Source organism: Urocampus carinirostris, chromosome 1, assembly GCF_059441175.1.
Source record: "Urocampus carinirostris isolate Australia breed hairy pipefish chromosome 1, RoL_Ucar_1.0, whole genome shotgun sequence".
In the NCBI taxonomy this organism is placed as follows: Eukaryota; Metazoa; Chordata; class Actinopteri; order Syngnathiformes; family Syngnathidae; genus Urocampus; species Urocampus carinirostris.
The window spans coordinates 14,349,852-14,373,967 of NC_142349.1; the positions used below are offsets into that span (position 1 = coordinate 14,349,852).

Sequence of the window (24,116 nt, forward strand, 5' to 3'; positions counted from 1 at the left end):
TTCAATCACTGTGCCGAAACAAACTAGTGTGCCGTGAGAGATAGGTGTACCGTGAGAAATTATCCAATGTCACATTTTAAAACATTTATGAATGATTTTCTGCAAATATTATGTCATTGTCAAGCGTCTGTGCTGTAAAAACTGGGGGTTTTACAAATTATATTGTAATCAAATATACTGTTCGGTGTCATTTTATAACATTTTTGGGTAGTGGTGTGCTGCAAAATTTTTCCAATGTAAAAAATGTGCCCCGGCTCAAAAAAGGTTGAAAAACACTGTTCTTTACATATCTGCAGGCACAAGCCCTTGATGGTGCGGGCCAGGCCCCCTATAGACCGCCCATATTGAAGGTGCTGATTACAACGTTTACATTTCGAATGCCGTGACGGATGGGACAATTACGTTATTCAAAAATATTAAGAGCGACATCAATCCCTACTGTAGTTCTAAGAAATAATAGGTTTTGTAATTGGCGCCCAATGTGATTGTTAAAAAGGTAAACAACATAGAACACAGGTCACGTGCATTTTCCCTTAACAGCGCGAAGTCACTATAGCCGGGGAGATGATTGGTCGTTCAAGAAGGCGGAACTTGTTCGCCAATTGGCCTTCGTTAGATGTCTGTCATTAACGTCACCGCCCTCTTTTAATGCAGCATGGGGGAAAATATCAGCTGACGTAGAAGCAATATCTGGGGAACGGAATTCTCCTTTATCAAGTAATATTTGGTCCCTATAAAGGTGAGGCTGACATTTTGTAATTATTTAAAATGATCTATCGCGTCGTTGTTGCTCGCCATTCAGCTCTGTCGACGTGGGCAAGCTGAAGAGTGACCACATTGCAGCAAGTGTGGGGCTCGAAAAAAAAAGACCTCTCCGCCACGCTAAGTTAGCCGACTGGCTATTTTAGCTCCCGCCAGCATAATTTTAAGATACACAATAAGTTGCCTCGCCTGTCAAAATGAACGACTCGGAAAACTAAAAACAGTTCTCACGTTCTGCAAGGGAATTATTGACATCGTTTCATCGTCCTTTTGACGCCATGTCATGTCGACATGGGTTTTTGCTTGATGTTAGCAACTTAGCATGCTAACCCACGTTCAGTGGCCCAGCACGGCGCGGTCAACTAAACTCATTGTAAATGTATTAGGATAAAAAGTAACAACAATGTTTTTATTACCATGTAATATCGATAGTGTATTGTAGCATTACTGGAAGCTGAAAGTTATGTCCAGTTACTGAATTGATGCGATTGGTGACGAGAAACCGCACTAAACTGTGTTTCAGACCTAAATTGTCTGTTTTATGATCTGGCGCTCACGTGCGTATACATTGCATTTTGGGTTAACAAGAGCTCGGATCTCAAGAGGTTAAGCCAAATTTATTTTGTTCCTGAACGCTATTACCTAAATTGGGAAATTATAAGTAACGGGAGATCGACGGACGGGTCGGTGCAGCGTCTGTCGTCATTCAGACCCTATACTGGTCCGTCGTGGTGAACAGGGAGCTGAGCCGAAAGGCAAAGCTATCGATCTACCGGTTGATATACGTTCCCACCCTCACCCGGCCTTACCTATGGTTATGACCGAAAGAACACGATCCCGGATACAAGTGGCTGAAATTAGTTTCCTCCGCAGGGTGTCTGGGTTTTCCCTTAGAGATAAGGTGAGAAGCTCAGTCATCCGGAGGGACTCTATGTAGAGCCACTGCTCCTCCGCATTGAGAGGAGCCAGTTGAGGTGGCTCGGGCTTCTGATAAGGATGCCTCCTGGACGCCTCCCAGGACACGCTGGAGAGACTATTTCTCTAGGCTGGCCTAGGAACGCCTCGGGATCCCGTCGGATGAGCTGGAGGAGCTGGCTGGGGATAGGGACGTCTGTGATTCTCTTTTAAGGCTGCTGCCCCCGCGACCCGATCCCGGATAAACGGAAGATAATGGATAGAAATTATATATTTTTTTGCATCAATTCTTAATGTCCTGTGTAATTGGTAACGTTATATTGTAAATCCCGTCGGTGGGTCAGTTCTTAAAGTTTACACGATATCAACCACCTCGACGATCAATATTCAATTCATATGTCGTTAACTCTGTTGTTGTTCTTTGAATGCCTGTATATCTCATAACAGGTTAAATACATGTAGACAACCATTTACCGTAAATCCCGGACTATAAGCCGCTACTTTTTTCCCAAATGTTCAGCCCTGCGGCTTATTCAATGAAGCGGCCAATTTATGGAATTTTTCTAACGGCCACCAGCGGTGCAGGACTATAAAATGTAAGATTAAGACCAGAAGAATATGTGCGCCAAGAAAGACTGCAAACTCTACGTTTAAGCATACATTGTAAAGTTAAGATACGTTCCAATAATAAGGAGGACGCCCTTGATGGCGATAGTTACGAGGAGGAAGTCTAGAACGATCTATCGTGAATTTCACTATTGAGGGATGCTTTATTTTTAACAGGTACGTTTGATACATCGCTAGCGTGATCCTAACTAGCGTGTTGGGACTTTTCAAAGGCACTGTTTGGGATTTAAAGTTATATTATTATTATTAAAGCTTTGAAAACTCTCTCGGTGTACCGTCTTTCTTCGTAAATATGTGTAACCATGTATGATATGTATTTGCAACTGTATATTTTTGTAATGTATTTATTTTAGAGATTTATTCTGTTATGTGTTCTACGGAAGAATGAAAAAGGAGGGGCGGATCAAACGCGGGCTGATGGGAATTGGAGTAAAGCTGAGTTACCGGTAGACCTGTCTGTTGTCGCAGCGGACAATGATGGATATATATTTTTCCCACTCTTAACTTTGGAAATATACATTTTGTTTCCTTGGATTACTTTCAACGGGACCCGGACTTTACGAGTCTGCATCATACCTTAAATACGGGTATCATTTTCCACTACCTATGAGGTTACAATCGTGGAACTTTCAGGATGGTCCGGATTAAAATTGTGATTGTGTCACGAGTTCCAATGCGGGCGCTCGCGGCTTATACATGGGTGCGGCTTGTGTACGTACAAAAGTGGCAAATTACCTAAAGAGTGGTGGGTGCGGCTTATAATCAGGTGCGCTCTATAGTCCGGAATTTACGGTACTCACTCGTTTGGTCTATGCCAGGGAATAAAATTAGTAATAAAGTTGATTATTTTCCAAATTAAAGCAAATTAATGGTGCAATACAGAGACCATGTACTTCCAAAATTCTTTCTGGTGGCATACTGCAACAGGTTAATAATTTGTATACAATTTGTAAAATTACCTACCACCAAAAGGTGTGGACCATTCTATCTTGAAATACAATATTTCCAATGGTAATTGACTGTCATTGATTTATTTTTTTGTGTCAACCAGTAAGGCGATGACATTAAAATGTGACCTTGCATTTCAACTCCTCTCATTTCGGAGAGAGCATCTTCCTCCAAAAATAATTATTTCTGATGAGGAGCTGAAACAGATCAATGATCTTTATACAATTTGTAAAACTACCACCAAAATGTGTGGAATAACCATTGCTAAAAATAGTTCTTTGGAAATCAATAATGTGACCATGTCAATGAGGATTTCAGTGATAACAGCTTCTCGCTGTGGCCTGCATGATGTCTCGTTTTCATCATGAAGCTTGTCGTTGTTTGCTGTTTTCTATTGAGATACGCTAGCACATCAAGCGAGCGACCAGAGACTTAACATTTTCTCTCTTCAATCACGCTGACTTTGTCAGAAAATTTAAACTAGATGCTTACTCAAACCACAATTGTGTAAAAGTTGGGTGTTTTTTATAAAGTACAATTAAACACTGCTTCGGATGATTTAACTGAAATAAAACTCCTTAAGCGCGCACACACACGCAACTATTAATCAGCTATAAAGCAAATGCTAAAAAAAGCTTAGCTACCAGAGACCAAGGTTATGTTTCCACACAATAAAAAGAAATAATGTTGTAACTTACCCTTCTACTGAGCTCCCTTCAGCCTTTTCGGTGACTTCATGTTTTGGTTTTGATTACTACCTCACCCTTATGGTGTTCTTGTGTAGGGCTGCATGATTTTTGAAAAAAACCTAGTTGCAATCTCTCAGACCAGTATTGCAATTTTGATTTAATTTTCGTTTTTAAAAGGAATGTGTATTTTCTGTGTTAGCTGTGTTTTTTTGTGAGTCTCTCCTTGACCCATTACCTACCAGTACATACACTTTTCCATTAGTGTGGTTGTTAATTATTTGGAAAAACAATAAAAAAAAATACTCAAGACATCATGTCACAGACGTGTTTTATGAGGAATACTTAGAATATGACAGTATTTCAACTTTTTATTTTTAAAGATTTTTGAGAATAACCACCCATGAGGTGATTTTTGATCACACTAATGCATCCAAGGGTTAATACTAGTGACATGCTTTAATGTGCCTGCGGGCCGTCAGACTGTTAAGAAGCAAACGAGTGTCTGTTATGATGTCACAAGTCACTGGTCATTTTGAGTCTATGAATGGCCACTTTTGGAAATGCCTAAACATAACCTTAAAAAAATGGGCAAAACACTAATGTTTAGGCTTCATGCATTTGTACTAGCTGTTTTCCTGCTAAGATCCCCATACTAATCTCTTCTTGTGTGTGATTGAAAAAAAACAGCTGAGAATAAAAACCTACTATTTCTGTGTTCCAACTTGAATTACTGAATTTTAGTAGCACTTGCAGTGATTATTTCAGTTGGTGAAAAGAAACTTGAGGGTGTTTTCTTTCAAAAGAGACCAAAACCGTCCATTTTCTCCAAACGGTTCAACAACAGCATTCAATTTACTTTGAGTATGTCTTGAAATGAGATTTTAGGTGAATTTTACAGGATTATTAAAATGTTAAATTTTACTAAATGGTGCCCTCTTCTGAGTAGTTTTCTTAGGGGTGCGTTTTATAAGTCGTGGGAAAAAACAGTGTTATGCGATTACACAATTTCACAAAATCAAATCGCAATGTCGATTACATTTTGGTTAATGGTACAGCCCGAAATCTCACTATATATTTATATAATATTGGTCCACAATAAGACGTGCAACATCCAACAATTGCTTCTTTTTTTTTAGATTGCGACCGTGAAAGATTTCTTAACAATCTAATATTGTCATATTGCCCCCTCCTCGCTGCCATTTATCTCTTGTTACATAATCACTGCGTGACTACTCCAGGTGATGTCTTCAAAGCCGTCACTGGTTGGTTAACAGCAGATTCTCTTTACAAACTATTCGTAAACTGTTAGATTTCGCTAGAGTCAATTGTGTCAGCTGCAGTGACACATTATAATAATAGTCTTCAAAAAGTAATTATGTTTGGGGATTGTTTTGTTGTAAACTATCAGCTGGCAATATTTTGATAGATGCTAAGAAAAGTAAAATATCTTACAATTGTACTTTTAGAGGCTCACATATAAACATAGGTTTTAGATATTTCTCTGGTGCAAAACTGCTTCTCTAGGTCGCAGGGATTGAGTAAGTGGAAAATCATTTCATATTGTGCCTTTTGTGCATTAATTTTTTTTTATCACACTGAATAGCTAATTGGTTGCAATTAAAGGGTGACTGTTGAATGGTGACAATGTCGTTTTTGTCATTTTTTGGGCTGGGTGCCTTCTCTTTCTTCCTGTAGTTGACAGTGGCACATGAAGGTCACCATGTCCTTGTGTGCGTCGTCAGGGCTCCTTTACTACCACTGCTACTAGGGTGACATAATCCGCCATCATCTTGTCATTCCAAAGGACTCTCTCTACAGCCTATTAGGATGATAAGCAAAAAGGGGGGTGGTAACATTTGACGTAACGCACAACCGTGCCTGGCTTAATAATTATGGAATAACTGGGAGGCGCATGTATTTGTTTATTCTGTACTTAAAGAGGCCGTTAGTGGGCGAATAATTTCACAAAGGTACTACATAGAAAAATATGAATCAATATAAAAATTGTTCTTTTAATTTTATAATGTAATGAGAAAATAAAACTCAATTTAACCTTGAAGTAACAAGTGCTGTTCTGTTTATCTTTTATTTTTGGACTGAAATCATCCTTATAGTAATGTTTCAACGATGCCAATAGTGGACAAACTCAAAGAGGCTCTAAAGCCAAGTCGAAGGGAGACAAGTGATGACGGCGACCTCAACAAGCTCCTAGCAACCTCGGCCAAAAAAGTCCTGTTGCAGAAAATTGAGTTCGAGCCCGCCAGCAAGGGTTTCTCATATCAACTTGACAGCCTTAAGAACAAGTATGTGATCCTCAATCCAAGAAATGAAGTTGCCCCTGGGCAGAAGGCAGCTGAGCCGCCCCAAATCAAGAGGCAAGGTAAACAAATGTAGAACTTTACATCTGGGATACTCAAGTGTGTGCTTCCTGTATTTATCTTTTTATGGCTGATGTAATTTGTGTAATTTCAGAGAACTTGGTTGGTAGCCTAGGCGATGGCATTGCTGCGCCGCAGAAAATGCTCTTCCCTGCCAATAGGCTGACCCTCAAGTGGGAGCGGGTGTACAGAGTGGGAGCCGGCCTTCACAATCTGGGAAACACTTGCTTCCTCAACTCCACGGTTCAGTGTCTCACCTACACGCCGCCGCTTGCCAATTACTTGCTCTCCAAGGAGCACAGTCGTGTCTGTGAGTGTTCAATTGTGGGCTTATTTTTGTTGTCTTTGGCTTTAAAGAAGGCCTCCATCAATTGATGTAGCTCGTGGTGAGACTGAGATGCTATGTGGACTTGTTGCCAAACAGCGGAAATATGTTCAAATGCAAAAAATAAGCATCCAGCCATATTGTCATTCGTTTACGATAATTTCACATCTGTGACTAGTTTATTTATTTCCCGATAATAAAATAGATGCACGAAGGTGGCTGTGACTTTGAAATCTTTCTTTCAACAATGCAATTTCATTCTAATAGCACCTATACTAGATAGTTAAATTTCCGTTGTCGCAAGATACCTTAAAATAAGAATGGTATCCTATTTAATATACCATAAATATTTAATATACCATAAATATTGGTACTCTTCTAACCTTCATCTAGATGGTACCACTTATACTTTATTTTAGCTAGGAACAAACTTGAATAGCATAAAATGAACCCAACCGTACCTTACAGTGGTCTGTTAGGAAATAAACGTTAAAAGCTCTTTTAAAATTATGCCGAGCACAGTGCCATGATGCAGCGTAACCGCTGACATCTGTTCTATTTGAAACTTAACTTTTGACTGTCATTGAAATCTTGTGACACTTAATTTTGCTGACATTTGTTGAGAAAATTCACCAATTGTGTGCCCGTAACTTAGGCTTCATGTAACAATTTATAAAACGAGAAAAAAATTCTGAACGTAAATTGACCAAATCGGACAAGGTAAACGTTTTCACCAATATTTAGTAAACAGTCCCCAATGCCACAGTGCCGATACATTTCTCTGCTCTTTCAGGCCACCAATCGGGATTCTGTATGATCTGTGTCATGCAAAACCACATCATCCAGACATTCGCCAACACAGGCAACGCCATCAAGCCCGTGTCCTTCATCAGAGACCTGAAAAGTGAGACCGCTGTTTTCACTTAAATATGTTAAGGGGGATGCCATGACATAACACTTGCGTCACACTGCAGTATATTAGGCGGGTATAGGCGGGGAAAGAATGAATGGATGTCGATTGGAGAGATGGGACGATGAGGTATTAGTTTAGGTGCTGGTGTCCCAAAGGACTTCCTTTGCTCTTGCCCCACCAACGACACACCCTTTCTCACTACCTGCTTATTGCTGCAGTCCCCTTAACTGAACCCCCCTAACCCCCCTCCTCCCTAACCATCTTTCCTCTCATGCCCTCACTGTCTCCTTGTGACTGCAGACTTTAAATATATAATATTGCACAGACTACAAAATAACATACTAATGTCATTAATATTACATTATTAGGGGGAAATATAGTTTTAGATTTGCATCCTCTGAATAGCAATTATTGCTGTTTTTGTTGAATGCTGCTTTGCTGGGAATGCGGTCATGAGCATATCAAATATCAAACAGCTTTACAGCTCTTCTTTTTCCTTGGCCTTAAAAGGGCTTGAAGCTTTGCCAACAACATTTTGGTGATGCACTAAGTAACATAAATGTTCCACTTTATTTGTTTGTAAAGGTTGATTTTTAAAAAAACATGCTTTTTATTCTTGTTAAGGGTCTCTAAATGTGCTTTGAAGTACTTTGTTGTGAAATTATGCATTATATAAGCTTGGTCTATGCTTGATGCATGGTTGTCTCTGGATAAGCTAGTGAGCACACATTTTGCAGCATTATCATACCAACTTACTGTAATTAACCAAAGGCGTCTCTGGCATATACAGGGATCAGAATTTTCCGCGGATCCGCGGATTTCCGCTGTTTTTGAACCCCAAAGGCATTCCGACTTTTTCACTTTTTCTCTTGCGTAGCAAACAAATTCAAAATCCGACAGTCTCACTCTTTCCTTTATCGCTCTGGCGCACCCTGGCGGCCGTTAGAAAAATTGGCCGGGGGGGGGGTTCCGCCCTGCCTTATTCCTGGACCCTGGCTATTTCAGCTGAAAATGAAAATCTCCATTCTGATCCCTGCATATAAACAAGACAACTTTAACATAAATAAATACTATTTACAACACAGAAACGCCAAATGACAAGAAACCTTGATGTTGCTTTCTACAGCTCTTCAAAACCATGAAAATGACATCATCGATTTGTGCATTAAATAGTTACTGACCTCATGATGGGGAATAAAACATTTTTACTGTGAGACAGAGAATGCAATTCAAATAAAGAAAGGTTTTCAAACTTTTTAAGAATCCCTCCAGCAGATGTTTGCAATACTGTTTTTGTGCAGAAATTGCCCGACATTTCCGCTTCGGTAGCCAGGAAGATGCACACGAGTTCCTGCGGTACACAATTGATGCCATGCAGAAAGCCTGTCTCAACGGTTACCCCAAGTAAGGCCCCTTTTTTCTATATGTATTTTCAAACAATATGTGATATCGATATAAGGGTGTTATTGTGCTTTGTTTGCATGAAGGCTGGATAGGCAGACACAGGCCACAACTCTAGTGCACCAAATCTTTGGAGGTTATCTGCGGTCAAGAGGTATTGTGTATTTTGCAAAACAAATATGTTATAGGAAATGTATGATTTAATTCTTTAAATGCTATTTTCCACTTTTTCAGTAAAATGTTCCATTTGTAAAAGTGTGTCAGATACGTATGACCCTTACTTGGACATCGCTGTGGAGATTCGGGTATGTTTCCCATGTATATACTTGTATTTACTTGTAATCTTACATTGTGTGATTCAACAAGCTTTTAGGGTTACATCTCAATTATTAAACAATCCATTCAGGTTGGATCAAAATTCATCCGATTGATGGATTTGAGATGTTGATAAAATAGGTGTTGTCATAAGATTAACCAAAAAACAATCTTTATCCAGCCTGTTAAACAAGCCAAGTTTTCTCTCTCTCATGCCGAATTCGACTAAAGGACAGGAGAAGTTGATGTCATTTATTATCAAGTTTTACCAAGCTTTTATCACAACATCAACAGCTACAAAAGAATGCTTAAATTATTCAGTCTACTATAGGAATTGTCTATTAATGAGTTTCTTTGCTTGTAATGTCTAAATCATCGTAGAAAAGTGGTCTTGTGTTCTTTCTGTGATTCAGCAAGCGGTCAACATTGTGCGTGCTTTGGAGCTTTTTGTTAAACCTGACATTTTGAGTGGAGAAAATGCCTACATGTGTGCCAAGTGAGTCCAAAAATCAATTATTTTGTATTCGATTCACATTTAAAATGAGTAAGGAATTTGCCATTTGTTCTTGCAGGTGCAAAAAGAAAGTGCCAGCGACAAAGCGTTTTACAGTTCATAGGACATCAAATGTGCTGACACTTTCCCTCAAGAGATTTGCCAATTTCAGCGGAGGGAAAATAACAAAGGTTAACAAATATGTCCCGTTTTCTAAAGACTTTTCATTTTTCTCCAGTGATTCTTCACATTTCTTTTCGTCTGTGTTAGGACGTAGGCTATCCAGAAGTTCTCAACCTCCGCCCTTACATGTCACAGAGCTCAGGCGATCCCGTCATGTATGGACTCTATGCTGTCCTGGTTCACTCTGGTTACAGTTGTCACGCTGGACACTATTACTGCTATGTCAAGGTCCGACCATCACATTTTTTGGTTTGAACAAATTTATTGACACTAATAACAAATAACAATCATGACAATCTCAACAGCAATTAAGTACATTCACAATATTATATTTCAATATGACGTTTTTAACAGCAAACACAATGTAAGGTTTGAACAACCCTTCTCGAAAATTTTAATAGCAATCAAGCATATTCACAATTTCATTATATAACATCTTTGTTAGTGTCAATAGATCGTCCAGGCCAAAGTCGATTGTCTTTGGTCTGAACAAATCCACCGACACCAACAGCAGCAAAACAAACACGACAATCTCAACAGCCATCAAGCATATTCACAATTTTGTTATATCTGACAATATGACGTGACGATATGACGTTTTAACATTTTTTCCTGACTTTTTCAACATCAATTAAACGTGTAAAGGGCAATACTATTGTGCAAGGGCATAGCTCTGCCATCCCACCCTCCCAAGCAGCATCCTTCCAGTCCTCTGTGTGGGTCCTCTCCCTTCTTACTTGTACTTTCCACAACCCAGGCCGTTGCTGCCGGTACCCCCACAGTGTAGCTCCGGTTCCCCCCTCCGAGTGGGTGCAGACGATCGGTTTTATTTTTCTTAACATTTTGTTCTTGGGACCTTAACATATACAATTTACTTGTGTTGTTTGGCCCACGGTTGCCTCAGGTATAATAAAAAAATATCTAGTTTTCATCATTCATGGGACGGTGTCATAAAAGTCTGTAGTTTGCAATAGTCTTTGATCTGTGCAGCCCTTTGATTATCTGTGATCAAGGGCTATACAAATAAACATGACTTGACAAACATTCAAATTTTTTTGATAAATTATTATCCATCTCTACCCCAAAAACGTGAGATATTTTGTTTTCGGAAGAAAAAAAATCAGCATTGTCTTTGTTTATCTTGTCATTTTAGGCAAGCAACGGACAATGGTACCAAATGAACGACTCTATGGTGCACTCCAGTAACATTAAGGTGGTTTTAAACCAGCAGGCTTATGTACTTTTTTACCTGAGGTGAGAAACTGCACATCTGCAAGCTTCATTTCCACATTACCTTAAATGATAGGTGCATAAAAATACTTTTATACTTTTGTATTATTTATTGAAGGATCCCTGAAACAAAGAAAAATGCAGACGGATTTGTTGGCAAACATGGAATGTCGAATTCGGGGAAGAACAACTCTTCATCGGAGCAAATAAAGCGGGTTAATCTGAATGGACCACTTTCCTCCCCGCAGGTCACAAAGGTACTTAAACCCAGTAGACATCTAAGTGACTAACTGTCTTGAGTAAACTACAACTCTATTGAATTGAAGTGTGGCATCAATTTCCTCTCCTTGTCTTGTTAGAAACTCGAGCCAGCACAATTACGCAAGATCCACTCCATGGATGGCGGTTTGGGCATGCCGGTTGCTCGAAACGGTGTAAGCGCTCTGCCACCTCTGCAGCCACGGCTCTCTGGCTGGACGGCCTCTTCCAACGGCACCACCAAGTTGTCTGGTGGACCTACGGTTATTGAGGAACCCTTCAAGAAGCTTAAGAAGTCCTCTCAACAGAGCCAGTCAACTTGTAGCACTCCGGCACCATCCAACCACAACAACAGCAACGGCTACAGCAGAATGGATGGAGACAAAAAGCAAGATGGTGGCAAAGGCCTCACTGCGTCTACCTCATTCAAGTCTCTCTCTGACTCCTCCTCTGCAGACACCACTGAGTCAAAGGTTAGTTCACCCATTATTTCTTTTTTATTTCAAAAAACGCCTGTTTTTTGGTAGCACATTTGCATTGTGACCGGGTAGCCTATTTGGTCTTGGCAGAAGAAGTCCTCGGGTGACTAATTAAATTAACTGCAAAAGTAAGATGATAAAGGTCGATCAGAGAACCATTACTGTTTGTTCATCTCTGACTTGTACGTTATAGATGAAATGATAGTATCTGTTAGGTGCCAACTTATATTTTATTCATCCATCCATTATCTGCACCACTTATCCTTATTTGATTCATATTTGAATCAATTTTGTCTCATCTTTCTCACATCTAGGATATTTCGGGGCCCAAAAGTGCGCCAGCGGGAGGCCTTCCTTCCACCCCTCGCAAAGCACCCAACACTACAGCGTCTCCTGCCAAGAGTGTGCTGCGCTCCAACAGCGCAGAGGAGCAGAAGATGGTAAAAATGAAACCCCCAACCCTTAACAACATCTCATCAGAGGCCACCGGCAGCACAATGTCGCCACCACCTGCCAAGAAGCTGGCTTTGTCAGCCAAGAAGGTGAAGGGCTTACACATTCATGCTGATGGAGCCTAACAGCAACATAGTGAGCAAAGTACTGCACAAAAAAAACTAAATAACCCACTCAAAATGAATTGACCTAAATCAAAATGCAGTACATAATCGTCGTTAGAGTAATTTGGTTTAATACTTGTAAAACCCAATCGTCCCATTACCAATTGTTTTATACTTCATATAGAAAATAGTACTGGAATGAATTAAGTGACTCAATATTTATATGTATAGATGTTTTAATTATTCTACATGTGTTGAATTCAAAAGTGCAATCTATATAAAAATTACCTAAAGGGATTTTTGTATCATTGCATTAAAATATTTAACTTTGTAATAACTTAATTAGAAATGTAAAATGTCACACTAGCACCTGGATGAAACCACAAGTACAGAAATAACCACAATTATGTTCTTCAGAACAGAGTTGAAATTGAGAACCCAAGCCATAATGCTCTGAAAAAAGTTTCCACTTTCTAAAAGTTCCGTTTTCTCCCCGTCACTGCAAATTTGTTTTGGAATTATTTCCAATGTTATTTTCCCTCTGCCCCCAAAATATACTGAATTAAGAATGACTTTAGTTGATAAATTTATGACCTGTGACTTTTAAGTTGCGTAATGGAACTTGACCAACTGTCCCCTCCTCTTAAGTTCTTTATTTCTTTTAATCTCATGACTGCCACCCATGGCCTAAGGCACAATTTTGGCCTCTTTGTCAAGTTTATGCAAGGTAATACACTATCTTTGAAAAGTTACTTTTTCAATAAAATTTTGTTTGTGTTGTTTTCAAAAAAAGTTAAATGGTCAGTAAAGTTAAAGCAAAATGCTTTAACTCCTTAAAATTCCGACGGCAATTTTGACTTTTGATAAACAAGTATGTGTAATTGAGATGTCACCAGTCACTGAAATATGTCATGACACATATCATTGGAAAGCTTAAACTCTTTGATTTCTACATTTCAAGATATCTTCTTCCCAGAAACATCACCATCAGTCCAAAACAAGATTCCCAAAAACTATAAAGCTGAAGTAACTAACCAATTACGTCCCCTGGCCATCATGACATTTGTTGAATGTATGCAACCATAGCCTGCTTAGAATACATCCGCAAGAGTTTGGATAATCCAACCATGCAAAATATTTACTCCTAAATACACGAAAATACCAACGGAAAATCTGCCTAAAAGCATTTCTGCCTTGTTCAACGTTTCTTGTAATTTGTATGTTTCGCTCCAAAATTCCCCTTTAAAAATAAACAGGGTCGTTAGAGGACTTCTGGTATGCCCAATGGCCTCTGACCTTTCGATTTACACCACTCACGGCCAATATCAGTCTTGTTTGATTAAAGGTTTTTTTTTTTTGTTTGAACAATTTTATTGACACTTTTTACAGCAAATAAACAATGTGAGGTTTGAACAAATTTTCTCAACACTTTTAACAGATCACCTTCTGTAGTTCCAAATATCTTCATCCAGTAGTAACCAAATCTAATGATAATTGACACATTGGTTTGCTAATGAAAATGCATGATTATTTTATGCCAATTTCTGGGGGCGTAGTCAAATCAGAGACAAAAATCATGTGCGTATGGTAATCCCATGTTTCATTTTTACACACTATTGTTATGCGCATTTGTGTACAATTGTTGATTTGACTTCTGGAAAGAGAAGTCAAACATTAACAACTCAATGTCTAAAATTAGGCCAAGGTAAAATTACACTTTTGTAAAGTTTTAGTGTTGTAAACTGGACGTCTCCAAATGGCCACTTGTGGAAAAATTGAATGTTTAGTTGTTCAGATTGTAATCAAATTTGACATGGTACAAGGTAAGTTTTCAAGCTTTTGTCTCACCTGTTTTCAAGCTAGGACGCCCATGCTTCCCTCAATTGCAGGCATTAATTTGCAAAAAAAAAAAAAACAACAAACTAGTATATGCCTTTATTTAGTCCACATTGTGGAAACATTTCGGCGTTACTTTTATACAGCTAAAGACTTCGCTCTCTCTCGCTCGCTCTCTCTCTCTCTTTTTTTTTTTTTTTAAATATATTTTTTAGGGATACTTTGTTATATTTAGGACCTTCTAGATGGGCGCCGCCAGGCTGTACTTGCCCAAGACACACCACAATAGTGGTACAGCCATGACCCTAGTTGTTTAAGGGAACCAACTAACAACCAGTAGTACCAAAAAAACATTTGAAACCTAGGCAAAAATACATAAACTATCATACCAACGTTAATTTTTATAGAAAATCATTGGCCGAAAATTGTATTTTTTTTTCATGCTAGAATTCCTACTTAAGAGGCTGCCGTTTTGTTGCTTGCTACGGCACTGTTTGCATTTGAACAACAGCGCCATCTAGTAGTCAAATATTAAAACCTAGTGTTTTAAGTAAGGCAAATTAGAATAAAAAACAAAAGTGATTCGGGCAAATGTCCATAAATGTTTAAATACAATACCACAGGATTTGTTTCCGCCAATATCACTCATTGCGGAGATTTGTCCTATGAATGAATGCTTCTTTACGAATGTAAAGTTCTAATCAACCACAAAGTCTATGGTTTGTCTTTCTTTTTTTTTTTAGCTTTTTTTTCTAACCATTTGTAATTGTTCTCTGCCATGACCCCCTCTCCTTGCTCCTCCATCTTTTCCTGCCATTTCCCTTCCTTGATTTAATTTTATTCTCTTTATTTGGTCACATTCATGTCTACTTTTTTGTTTAGACCACCAAGTTTTTATTTTTGTCGATAACTGCAGGCTCACAGCCGGAGTCCGAGCAGCATTGACGTTCCGCGACAACTGCTCATCAGCTCCCCTCATCCAAATCACCATAATCATCTTGCCGCTAGACCTAAAACTGTCAGGTGATGAGTTCATTATTGGTATTGTTGTTGTTGTTAATTTAATTATTTATATTACTATTAATGGCGTAATTAAAATTGTTCATGAAAACATACTGCATTGGAATTGTTGAATGATATAAAGTAAAAAGAATAAAGTTCTCTGTAAAACTGAATAGCTTATATCCCCCTAAAGATTAATATCCTACTTCAGTGGTTTTTTGATTCTTAGAAATCTCTCCTGAACACCTAAGTGAGCAGTGAAAAGGTTCTGGCATGCTTAAAAAAGTGACATCGTGAAATGATTTTTTTTTTTTTTTTTTTTTTTTTTTTTGCAGAGCTTCATCCTATTCCCCCAGAAACTCCTCATCATGTTTGAACCATTCTGATCCCGGCACGCCGCTTCGACTGCACACTAGTCCATTGCAGAATGGCTTCCACTCTCCCGCTTCAAGCAGCGCTAAGTCCTCCCAACAGCACCAAGAAGAAACGACTGGCCCTATGACACAAAACATTAACCACAAGAAGAAAAGAAGAAAGAAGCGACGCCACTCACAGGTGAATGTTGACATGGGCGGTGTGACAGAGGCACCGTCTAACCTTACTGGCGAAAAGAAGAAAAAGAAGCGTAAGAGGGAACAAGATGGGACAGAAAATGCTGTAGTAAGGGAAAACATTCCATCCCATCTTGATCCTTCAAAGCCAGAAGAGGAAGACTGGTGCGAGGGCGGCATGTGGCGTCTTGTCTGCCAACAAGTATCTGAGGATTCTGCCGTTAAGACTACATCAAAGACTAATGGAATAGAACATGAAGTTGACCGCCCATTGTTAAAAAAGAGGAAGAAGAAAAAAAAGAAGAAAAATTTAACACCTGAGACTTTGCAAGACACCACTTCACAAAGTGTACTTTCAGCAAGGTAAGCGCAATCTGTATATTATTTTTATTTAGATAATACAGTGGGACTTCGCGGTTCGACGTTCGCAGGTTCAGAGCTTCGCGGGCCTAAAAAATAATAATAATAAAATAATTAATAAAAAAATAAAATAAAAATAAAAAATAAATATATATATATATATATATATATATATATGTATAAAATCTTTTTTTAAAAGCATTTTTGAAGGGGCGTCGCTACTTCGTGGTTCCACGTTCGCGGGTTCAGAGCTTCGCAAGTCTAAAAAATAATAATAGAATAAAATAATTTTTAAAAAAATATATATTTTTTTAAAGCATTTTTGAAGGGGCGTCGCTACTACACAGATTTTCACTTTTCTCGGGTGGTTTTGGTCCCCATTAACCGCGATAACCGAGGTCCCACTGTATTCCTTACATCCATTTCCTAATGTAAGCGAGAAACTTTTTTTTAGCTGGATCTGGACCATGGAGAAAATCTTAAAAAATGATTCATTCAAAACCGCTATTCCAAACACGTTTTTCAGATTCACATATTTGACTGTATTTTCCAGAGTATAAATAGCTCCGTGGTATATATTTTTAACACGCCAGAAATGCATGATACGGAAAAATGTAGATAAGTCGCATGTGTGGTACCATGGCCACATAATGTAGAGCAAGTGGCACTGTTATCTCCCAGCCAGCAATTACGATGTGTGAGTGTAGAACAACCTTTTGAAGCTGAAAGCTACTTTTTACAGATTGGTGCGAAGGGCTACCATAATAAAAATAACAATTGATCTAATTACTATGTTGTTACTATGAAATTATTATGTGATATTACTAGGTTGTAATCATTTGAAGTTAAGTCAACCACTAAAACATGTTGGTTAGAGATCAAATTTACTAGAAAATCGCAATGACACATCACTGGTGAGCTATTTTCAGAAATTGTCCTCAGGATACTCAGGTCTGCTTAAGGCTAAAAGCTGTGCCTGATAATGTGTGTTTTATTTATTTATTTTAGTCAATGTGGTCTTAAATTTGATTTCAAAAGGCATTAAAAAGTCTCGAATTTAACTTCCCTTAGGCTGTAGGGACCCTGGAGATGGTGTCGCGTGCCTTGGGCATTTCCAACTTTTACGTATTTTCACGACCATTTTTTGGAGAATTTCCTTATGCTTGATCATTTATTATTGGACTTCCATGAAGCAATGTTGAAGGTAAATTTGTTGACAATAGATATAGCTCACCTATAATACCAATATTGTATGGATTGTATTAATTTATTCAGCCAGTATAAACCATAAACATGATATATACAAGAAATCATTTGACATGCGAACTCTCAATAATGATAATGGATTTAAAAGAATAAAAAGAATAGAGTAAAAAATATATTGTAGTGTATAATTCAAGGTAATAGAATAGTTTAAAAGAAAGAATATGTAAATAACAAGATTAGAGTAGAATAGGTTGGAGGAATGCCGTTGGCATAATACTCTACATAATAACAATAACATCCTTTCTTTTGACCACAGTCTTGCCGAGGCCGCTGCTGATCCGAGTGACAAAATGGTACACACCAAGAAAGTAAAGAAGAAGAAAAAGAAGTTAAAAGAGATGAGGATGAAGGAAGAAAGTCAACTTTGCTCAAAGGAAGAGAACGGTCATGCTTTAGAGCGATTGCCCAAAAAAAATGCACCACACGACCGGAGCAGTGGTATGCAACATAAAACAAAACCAGTAGTCTAGAGCATGTTTTATCACTATGTTAGCCCATAATGGTGCTTTCATTTGCAGCGTCAGTGGTGGTTTGGGACAGCCAGGTGAAAGTCGGCTACAAGCGTCATCAAGCGCCAGCAAGCAACGTGAGGGAAGAAACCCCAGCCAAAGCCATTGCGCCCCCATCTTGGGATGGCAAAAGACGAAACGAGGTTTTGGAGGAGCTCATCCGCAATGCCTCGGACAAAGCCTATGGTGCATGCGGTGAGAGAGAAACTTAGCACGGACTGTTTGAGAAAAAAATAAAATCTTAATAGCGTCCCTTCCCTTTCCACGTTGACTAATTTCACAAGATTGAATGAATGTGCTTTACACTTACGTCAGCAAGTCAAATATCCAAAATGTTAGTAATTGTTACAATCTCAATTATCTTTTCACATTTAGTATTGAATTTGTCTCAGCAAAATGAATACATTTTCTTAGCCCTGATTTAAGGCCTTTTGTTTATCCACTCTAGTCCTCAGTTGGGATGGTGAGGTCTCTGCAGTCAGTCAAGATGCCCTCCAAGATGTTCGCCGTGCCAAAAAGGACACTGTGATTGACGAATGGGACGAAGACTTTGACAGTGGGAAGGTGAGAGACTAGTTTTAACTCAAGAGTACGCATTTAACTATTGCTATTTCCCCTTGTTTGGTTGGATGGAATGGTGTAATGGGAACGATTGAAAAGAAAAAAATGAATAATAAATAATATTTGGAGTACACAATTAAATCAGGAGAACGTTGAAGAGTATTTATTCATTTTTAAATATAGCATTTGTAAGTCAGCCTTGTTTGAGTACTGCTTTTATAATGGGAGGGATATTCTTGATATTCTTCACGTGACATTACACGCCTACCTGAATGTAAACAGTCGGGTTTATGGTTCACCAGAGGCGGTTTGATGTTGTCACGGCTCTACACTAAATTTATTTTATGTTAAAATAGGAATGTCTAAAGCGTTTTTTTTTTTTGTTGTTGCTTTACCGTTATTTCAAAATACAGTTAACCTGGTGAGAGGAAGAAGAACCTTACTTGCAATGTGCTGTTCCTAGAAAGTGGGCGCGCTATTAACCCTAGGCAAAAATATTAGTGCTGAAATTAGCTTGAAAAGCATGAAAGCCTGGATGAAAAGAGTGCATCTTTATCCGGTGAGTGAAGGTCAGAGATGGGTTCTGAATTAACGCAATGTGACCCTTGGGGATGGCCTGGGCATGCTAAAATGCCTTGTCGATGATAGTGCGCCGTTGGTCGGCCGAAACAAGTCCAGGGGATCGCCTTATTTGTACCCCAAAAAGTTTCTAGCGCGCATGTGTCTTGTTTGTACAATCAACATTTTTTTGTCGGAAAATAGCTCTGAACATTTTTCAACGGCTAAAATAAAGCTTTGATTGCCATATTTAGTGTCAAGATAAACTGACACCCTTCCAGTAGGCCACCTCACTCGCGTTGCCCGGATGTAGATTACATGATAGGAACTTTTAATAAAGGGTAAGGCCCCTATTCAAATACTTAAAATATTTATGATGTTTTATGTATGATTGTTGTCTGTAATTGTTTTCCATAATTGTCTCTTTTATCAATGTTTACTATGTTTGTGTACTGTGACTCAATGCTAAATCTATTCCACCCTGGTCATCCTGGAAGGGGAATTACCACTTGTGAGGCCCCTTCTCAAAGTTTCTTTTTTCCTCACGCTGAGGTTTTGAGTTTTTCCTTGCCCGCATGTTGGTTTAAAATCAGGCAATGGTGTTATTGTAATTCTGTGCAGTCCTTTGAGACATTTTTGCGATTAAGGGCTATATAAATAAATTTGACTTGATAACTGAAGTAATGGAAAAATTTACTGATAAAATAGTTTGCCAAATTTGATTGCCCTAAAAAGTCAGCAGTATGCATGTAAATCCAAAGTATTGATGAGTGTTTTGTATGTGTCAAATATCAGGGGGAACACGTTAAAAGATTATTGTGTTGACTTTGCCCAGGTGAAGAAAACAAAAAGTTTTAAGAGGGAAAAGTGGAGAGGTGGCGGCAGCAGCATCTTTCAGCAAATTCAAGAACGCCGCAACAAGTGGTCTGTGATGTCTTGCGGAAAGAGAGCTTTCACTGGGCACCGTTGACACACTTTGACTGGAAATAAGGTTCTGTAATAAAGAGCTTCTTCAATGTCAGGATCAACATGTTTTAAGGGTGGTTAGGTCCTATTTTCATCACCTCTGTGCCACTGGATCTCCCTCAGCAAAATAGAATCTTAATCATTTATATATGTTGGTGAGAATGATCAGGATTGTTATACTATGATTTCATGTTTTATCTGGTCTATTTATTGTTGCAAATGGTTATTAAGTTGCTTTTATGTTTTTTATTTTTAGTACTGTATTTCAGGTCACAATTCATGCAATTTCTCCCCTTAATGTCATGTCTGGTCCACGGAAAATGCTGTTTTCATTGTAATTCCTTTATTTAAATTACCAATGATGAAAACATCTTTACCAAATTGGGGTTTTTGTGAAGGGGGCAGTTTTTTCAAGTCATGGGTTAATGTTCTTGTGCATGTTGTTCCCCTCACATACCATTGAGTTCTTCATAACTCCTCTATGCAATCTTTTTCCGAGCTGCTGGCCACCCCAACAAACTTAACAAAGACTCAGGAAGCCATCCTGTATGTAGTGTATTCCATTGCCGAGTGAGCACAACCATGTATGTATGAAATGTGGAGGGAAAGATAAACCCCGACAGCTGTCCCATAACACACTGTACAGTACAAGAAAAGACTGATGTGAATCCACAAATTTGTAATATTGACCATCCTTTGGTTATTGGGTGACCTTCCCACCTCCCTCGCATTTACATGACACAAAATGCATTTGCGTGTACAGTCCACCCCGCTGTAAAGATTTGCCCTGTCTATACAGTCTAGTTAACCTTAAATTTGGCTATAGTTGAGTATAGATATAGAACTGTTTTAGATAAGCAGGTGGGTATTTACCTGCGGATATGTTCTATTAAGAGCCTGTGCACCTGAGAATTTGTTTGCAACAAGTTAAAATTGTAAAAGGTGCAATAAAGTTGACCTTTTTTCCTGCGCTGTTTGTTGATGTTGTCCTCTGGGATAAGAAATAAAATGTTTGACCAGCATGGAAGACGAAGCAGCTGGTTGTTCCCAGAGCAAGAGCAAGAGCAAGAGCTAGATGGGCAGTAGACATTTTCCTTAGATAAGCGTACACCCAAAGATAAACCTTTGGGTTCACATCATTTGAGTTAGAGTGAACTACAATGGAGACAACTAAGTAGTGCACCATTGTTGGACACAGTTTTTCTTTAAAGAAAGTCTGCTGGGCCTTTTATTTTGTCCTCCCACTTTGTGACTTGCCTTACTTCATACACTCCAGTACTGTATTTCCATCATTTCTCCTTGCTTCCTTCCCCTCCTTGCCATTTTTCCTTCAATAAGGCCCCTTGTTGTGCGTCACTTGTTTGCTTAAAGCAAGGGTTGGATACACAAAATGTTGAAAAATCCATATCGGATAAAAAAAAACGTTTGTAGTTTCAAAAACGACTTGAAAGGTTTTGCTGCTGATGATCAGTAAGTATGAAGCCTCTGTGAATGATTTCAGAATGTTGAATTACCACTAGATGGCATGATTGGCTTTAAGATCTTTGTCCACACATCGGGTATCTTCCACTTCATGTTGCTTTTCCTTTATCCAGCGATTGAGAGTCTGTGGGTGGCCCCTGGAAACATATTGAGCTAAAAAGTTCTTGCAAAGTTTGTGCATCGTTCATGCATAAGTTCAGTGTTCTTGTTATATTTTTTAAACTGCCCATTGTGTTTATGGATAGCATTGTTTAGATAATGGAGGTTGAGTAAAAGTTCTGCTTGAAAGGCATCCTTTCACAAAAAAAAAATTCTTCAAAGTTTTCTTGGAAACCAGTGAATGTTTAACTGTTGTTTTCTAGATAATAGTCGAGGTTTGAAACATTTTTTTCTTAAGATGAGTGTTTAATCTTTGTTTTTATATGCTCAATGCCCATATAGATACATGACAAAATTTTCTGTAGTCCTTCAAAAATGACCACTTCATATTCGAGAGGGGGCAGCACGGCGGCGCAGTGGTTAGCGCTTGTGCGGCACAGTTCATGTCATGGGAACCTGTCGTGGGTTCAAATCCAGCTCCAGACTTTCTGTGCGGAGTTTGTATGTTCTCCCCGTGCTTGCGTGGGTTTCCTCCGGGCACTCCGGTTTCCTCCCACATTCCAAAAACATGCATTTCAGGTGAATTGGCCGGTCCAAATTGTCCCTAGGTGTGAATGAGCGAATGAGTTGTCTGTCCCCGTGTGCCCTGCGATTGGCTGGCAACCAGTTCAGGGTGTCCCCTGCCCACTGCCCGAAGATGGCTGGGATGGGCTCCAGCCCCCCTGCGACCCTAATGAGGATAAGCGGTACGGCTAATGAGATGAGATATTCGAGAGGGGGGTTGGGGGATATTTTAAGGGTTATTGTTCTACTATTCATTATCCGTTATCGGTCAGTTCATAATACGCTACAAAGCCTAGAAGCAGGGACACTTACTCTCAGCCAAAAGGCCAAGCTAAGGTCCTAGCCTTAAAGCCTTGCTACGATCACCGTCACCTACATACTAAGATTTTCATAATCGGTCCTAGCCATTATGGCTTTGGACAAGGGGCCATCATTTAATTCAGATTTACAGTTGACAGATGGATGTGGAACAATAAGCGATTAACCACAACCTATACCCACTATGTACATCTTTTTTTGGTTTGAACAAATTTATTGACACTAAAAAACAGAAAACAATCATGACAATCTCAACAGCAATTAAGCACATTCACAATATTATATTCCAATATGACATTTTTAACAGCAAACACAAAGTGAGGTTTGAACAAACCCTCTCGAAAATCTTATTAGCAATCAAGCATATTCACAATTTCATTATATAACATCTTTGATCTACGAGATTTCTAGCATTGGGTTGTTTTGAAAAAGTGCTAGGAAGCTGCTTGTTGCAACACCCTGTCTTAAAGGGACAGAGGGTCACGTTTAGCGCCGTTGACCATCAAAGCTGCCCAACTTTTTGTATGAGTAAAGTTAAATGTGACGTCACGGTAGTGGAGGGCGGGGCCAGACCCGACCGGCGTCGTCATAAATCCAGTCGCCGTCGTTGATGGCGCGTCCACTCACGTTTCGTGTTTGGACTCCTCCAACTTTAAAGTGAGGACGAAAGGCCGCTGGAGAGTGGATACTGGTCAAGTGGAGGAACATAGCGAGCGCTAGTCAAAGGAGGTTTCCGGTGCTCGCTCCGGGCAGTTCGGTAACGGACTCGCCGCATCCCTCGCTCAGCCACTGAAACCTCAACGCGCCAGAGGAGTTCCAGGATGGAGGGAGACACTCCAGGTTGGCCCCTCCTAACTATTCTCTCTTTAGCATGTCATATGTGTCTTGGCAATTGAGCAAAACACGTTATCTTTGATGATTAAACATCACAATACTGATATGACGACACGCTGCTGCCCTCCCGACCAACTCGTCTAAACAAAGGTGGAATGATGCGAGATGATCTATATATAATAAAGATAAAGATCTAAGCTTGAAAGATGGGGATGTTTTTCAATCAATTATGCATCACTTCAGTGTTCAGTGTGCTTGCAGCGCATCTCAAAATAAAGCAGCACTAAGCACAGGCTCATTACAATATTTCTCTCTAAAAAATAACACAAGTTGGCAAGCTAATTAGTAGCCTTTGTGTTTATAATAGGTTTATTTTCCATTTGGCTTAACATTTTGCATACAGGTTCATATTTCATTACTTTTGAGTTGTGGTTTTCTAAGAGGGATACTTGAGAGGAACTAAAAGGCAAATGAGACATTCTAAATTGGGACTCTTCAATGTGGTGCCCGCGGGCTCCTTGGTGCCCCCTAAAGACAGCTGAGGTGCTCGCGGACCTGTTCTGAAAATAGCTCGGTGGCGCTGGATCATTGTGATTTTTATTTTGTAATATGATATTACGGGTTGTTGAATAGATTCCATTTAACCCTACTTTCAATAATTAAACTCTTTATAACATAATAACAAACTGGGTGCCCTTTGCGGTAACTTGAAAGCAGAAAGTCGCTCGCAGCTTGAA

The 24,116-nt window shown here is 39.1% G+C and overlaps 2 protein-coding genes across 2 annotated transcripts in view; both read left to right on the top strand.

Moving 5' to 3' along the window:
* The first annotated feature begins 624 nt into the window (after positions 1–624).
* usp36 (ubiquitin specific peptidase 36) lies at positions 625–21,053 on the top strand. The gene is made up of 20 exons (XM_088327620.1): positions 625–739; positions 6,056–6,321; positions 6,414–6,629; positions 7,438–7,548; positions 8,859–8,961; positions 9,045–9,112; positions 9,193–9,263; positions 9,687–9,769; positions 9,846–9,957; positions 10,037–10,177; positions 11,103–11,203; positions 11,298–11,436; positions 11,539–11,910; positions 12,231–12,458; positions 15,226–15,332; positions 15,647–16,225; positions 17,745–17,926; positions 18,007–18,192; positions 18,446–18,561; positions 19,952–21,053. The coding sequence occupies exons 2-20, from the start codon at positions 6,069–6,071 to the stop codon at positions 20,084–20,086; spliced, it is 3,303 nt and encodes a 1,100-aa protein (XP_088183746.1). The 5' UTR covers positions 625–739; positions 6,056–6,068; the 3' UTR covers positions 20,087–21,053.
* A 2,065-nt stretch (positions 21,054–23,118) lies between these two features.
* The window catches only part of cyth1a (cytohesin 1a), a 56,621-nt gene continuing 55,623 nt past the window's right edge, over positions 23,119–24,116 (top strand). Inside the window, exon 1 of the mRNA XM_088327659.1 lies at positions 23,119–23,385. Coding sequence (XP_088183785.1) covers positions 23,367–23,385 — 19 coding nt within the window. The 5' untranslated portion in view covers positions 23,119–23,366. The remainder of the gene's footprint in view (positions 23,386–24,116) is intronic.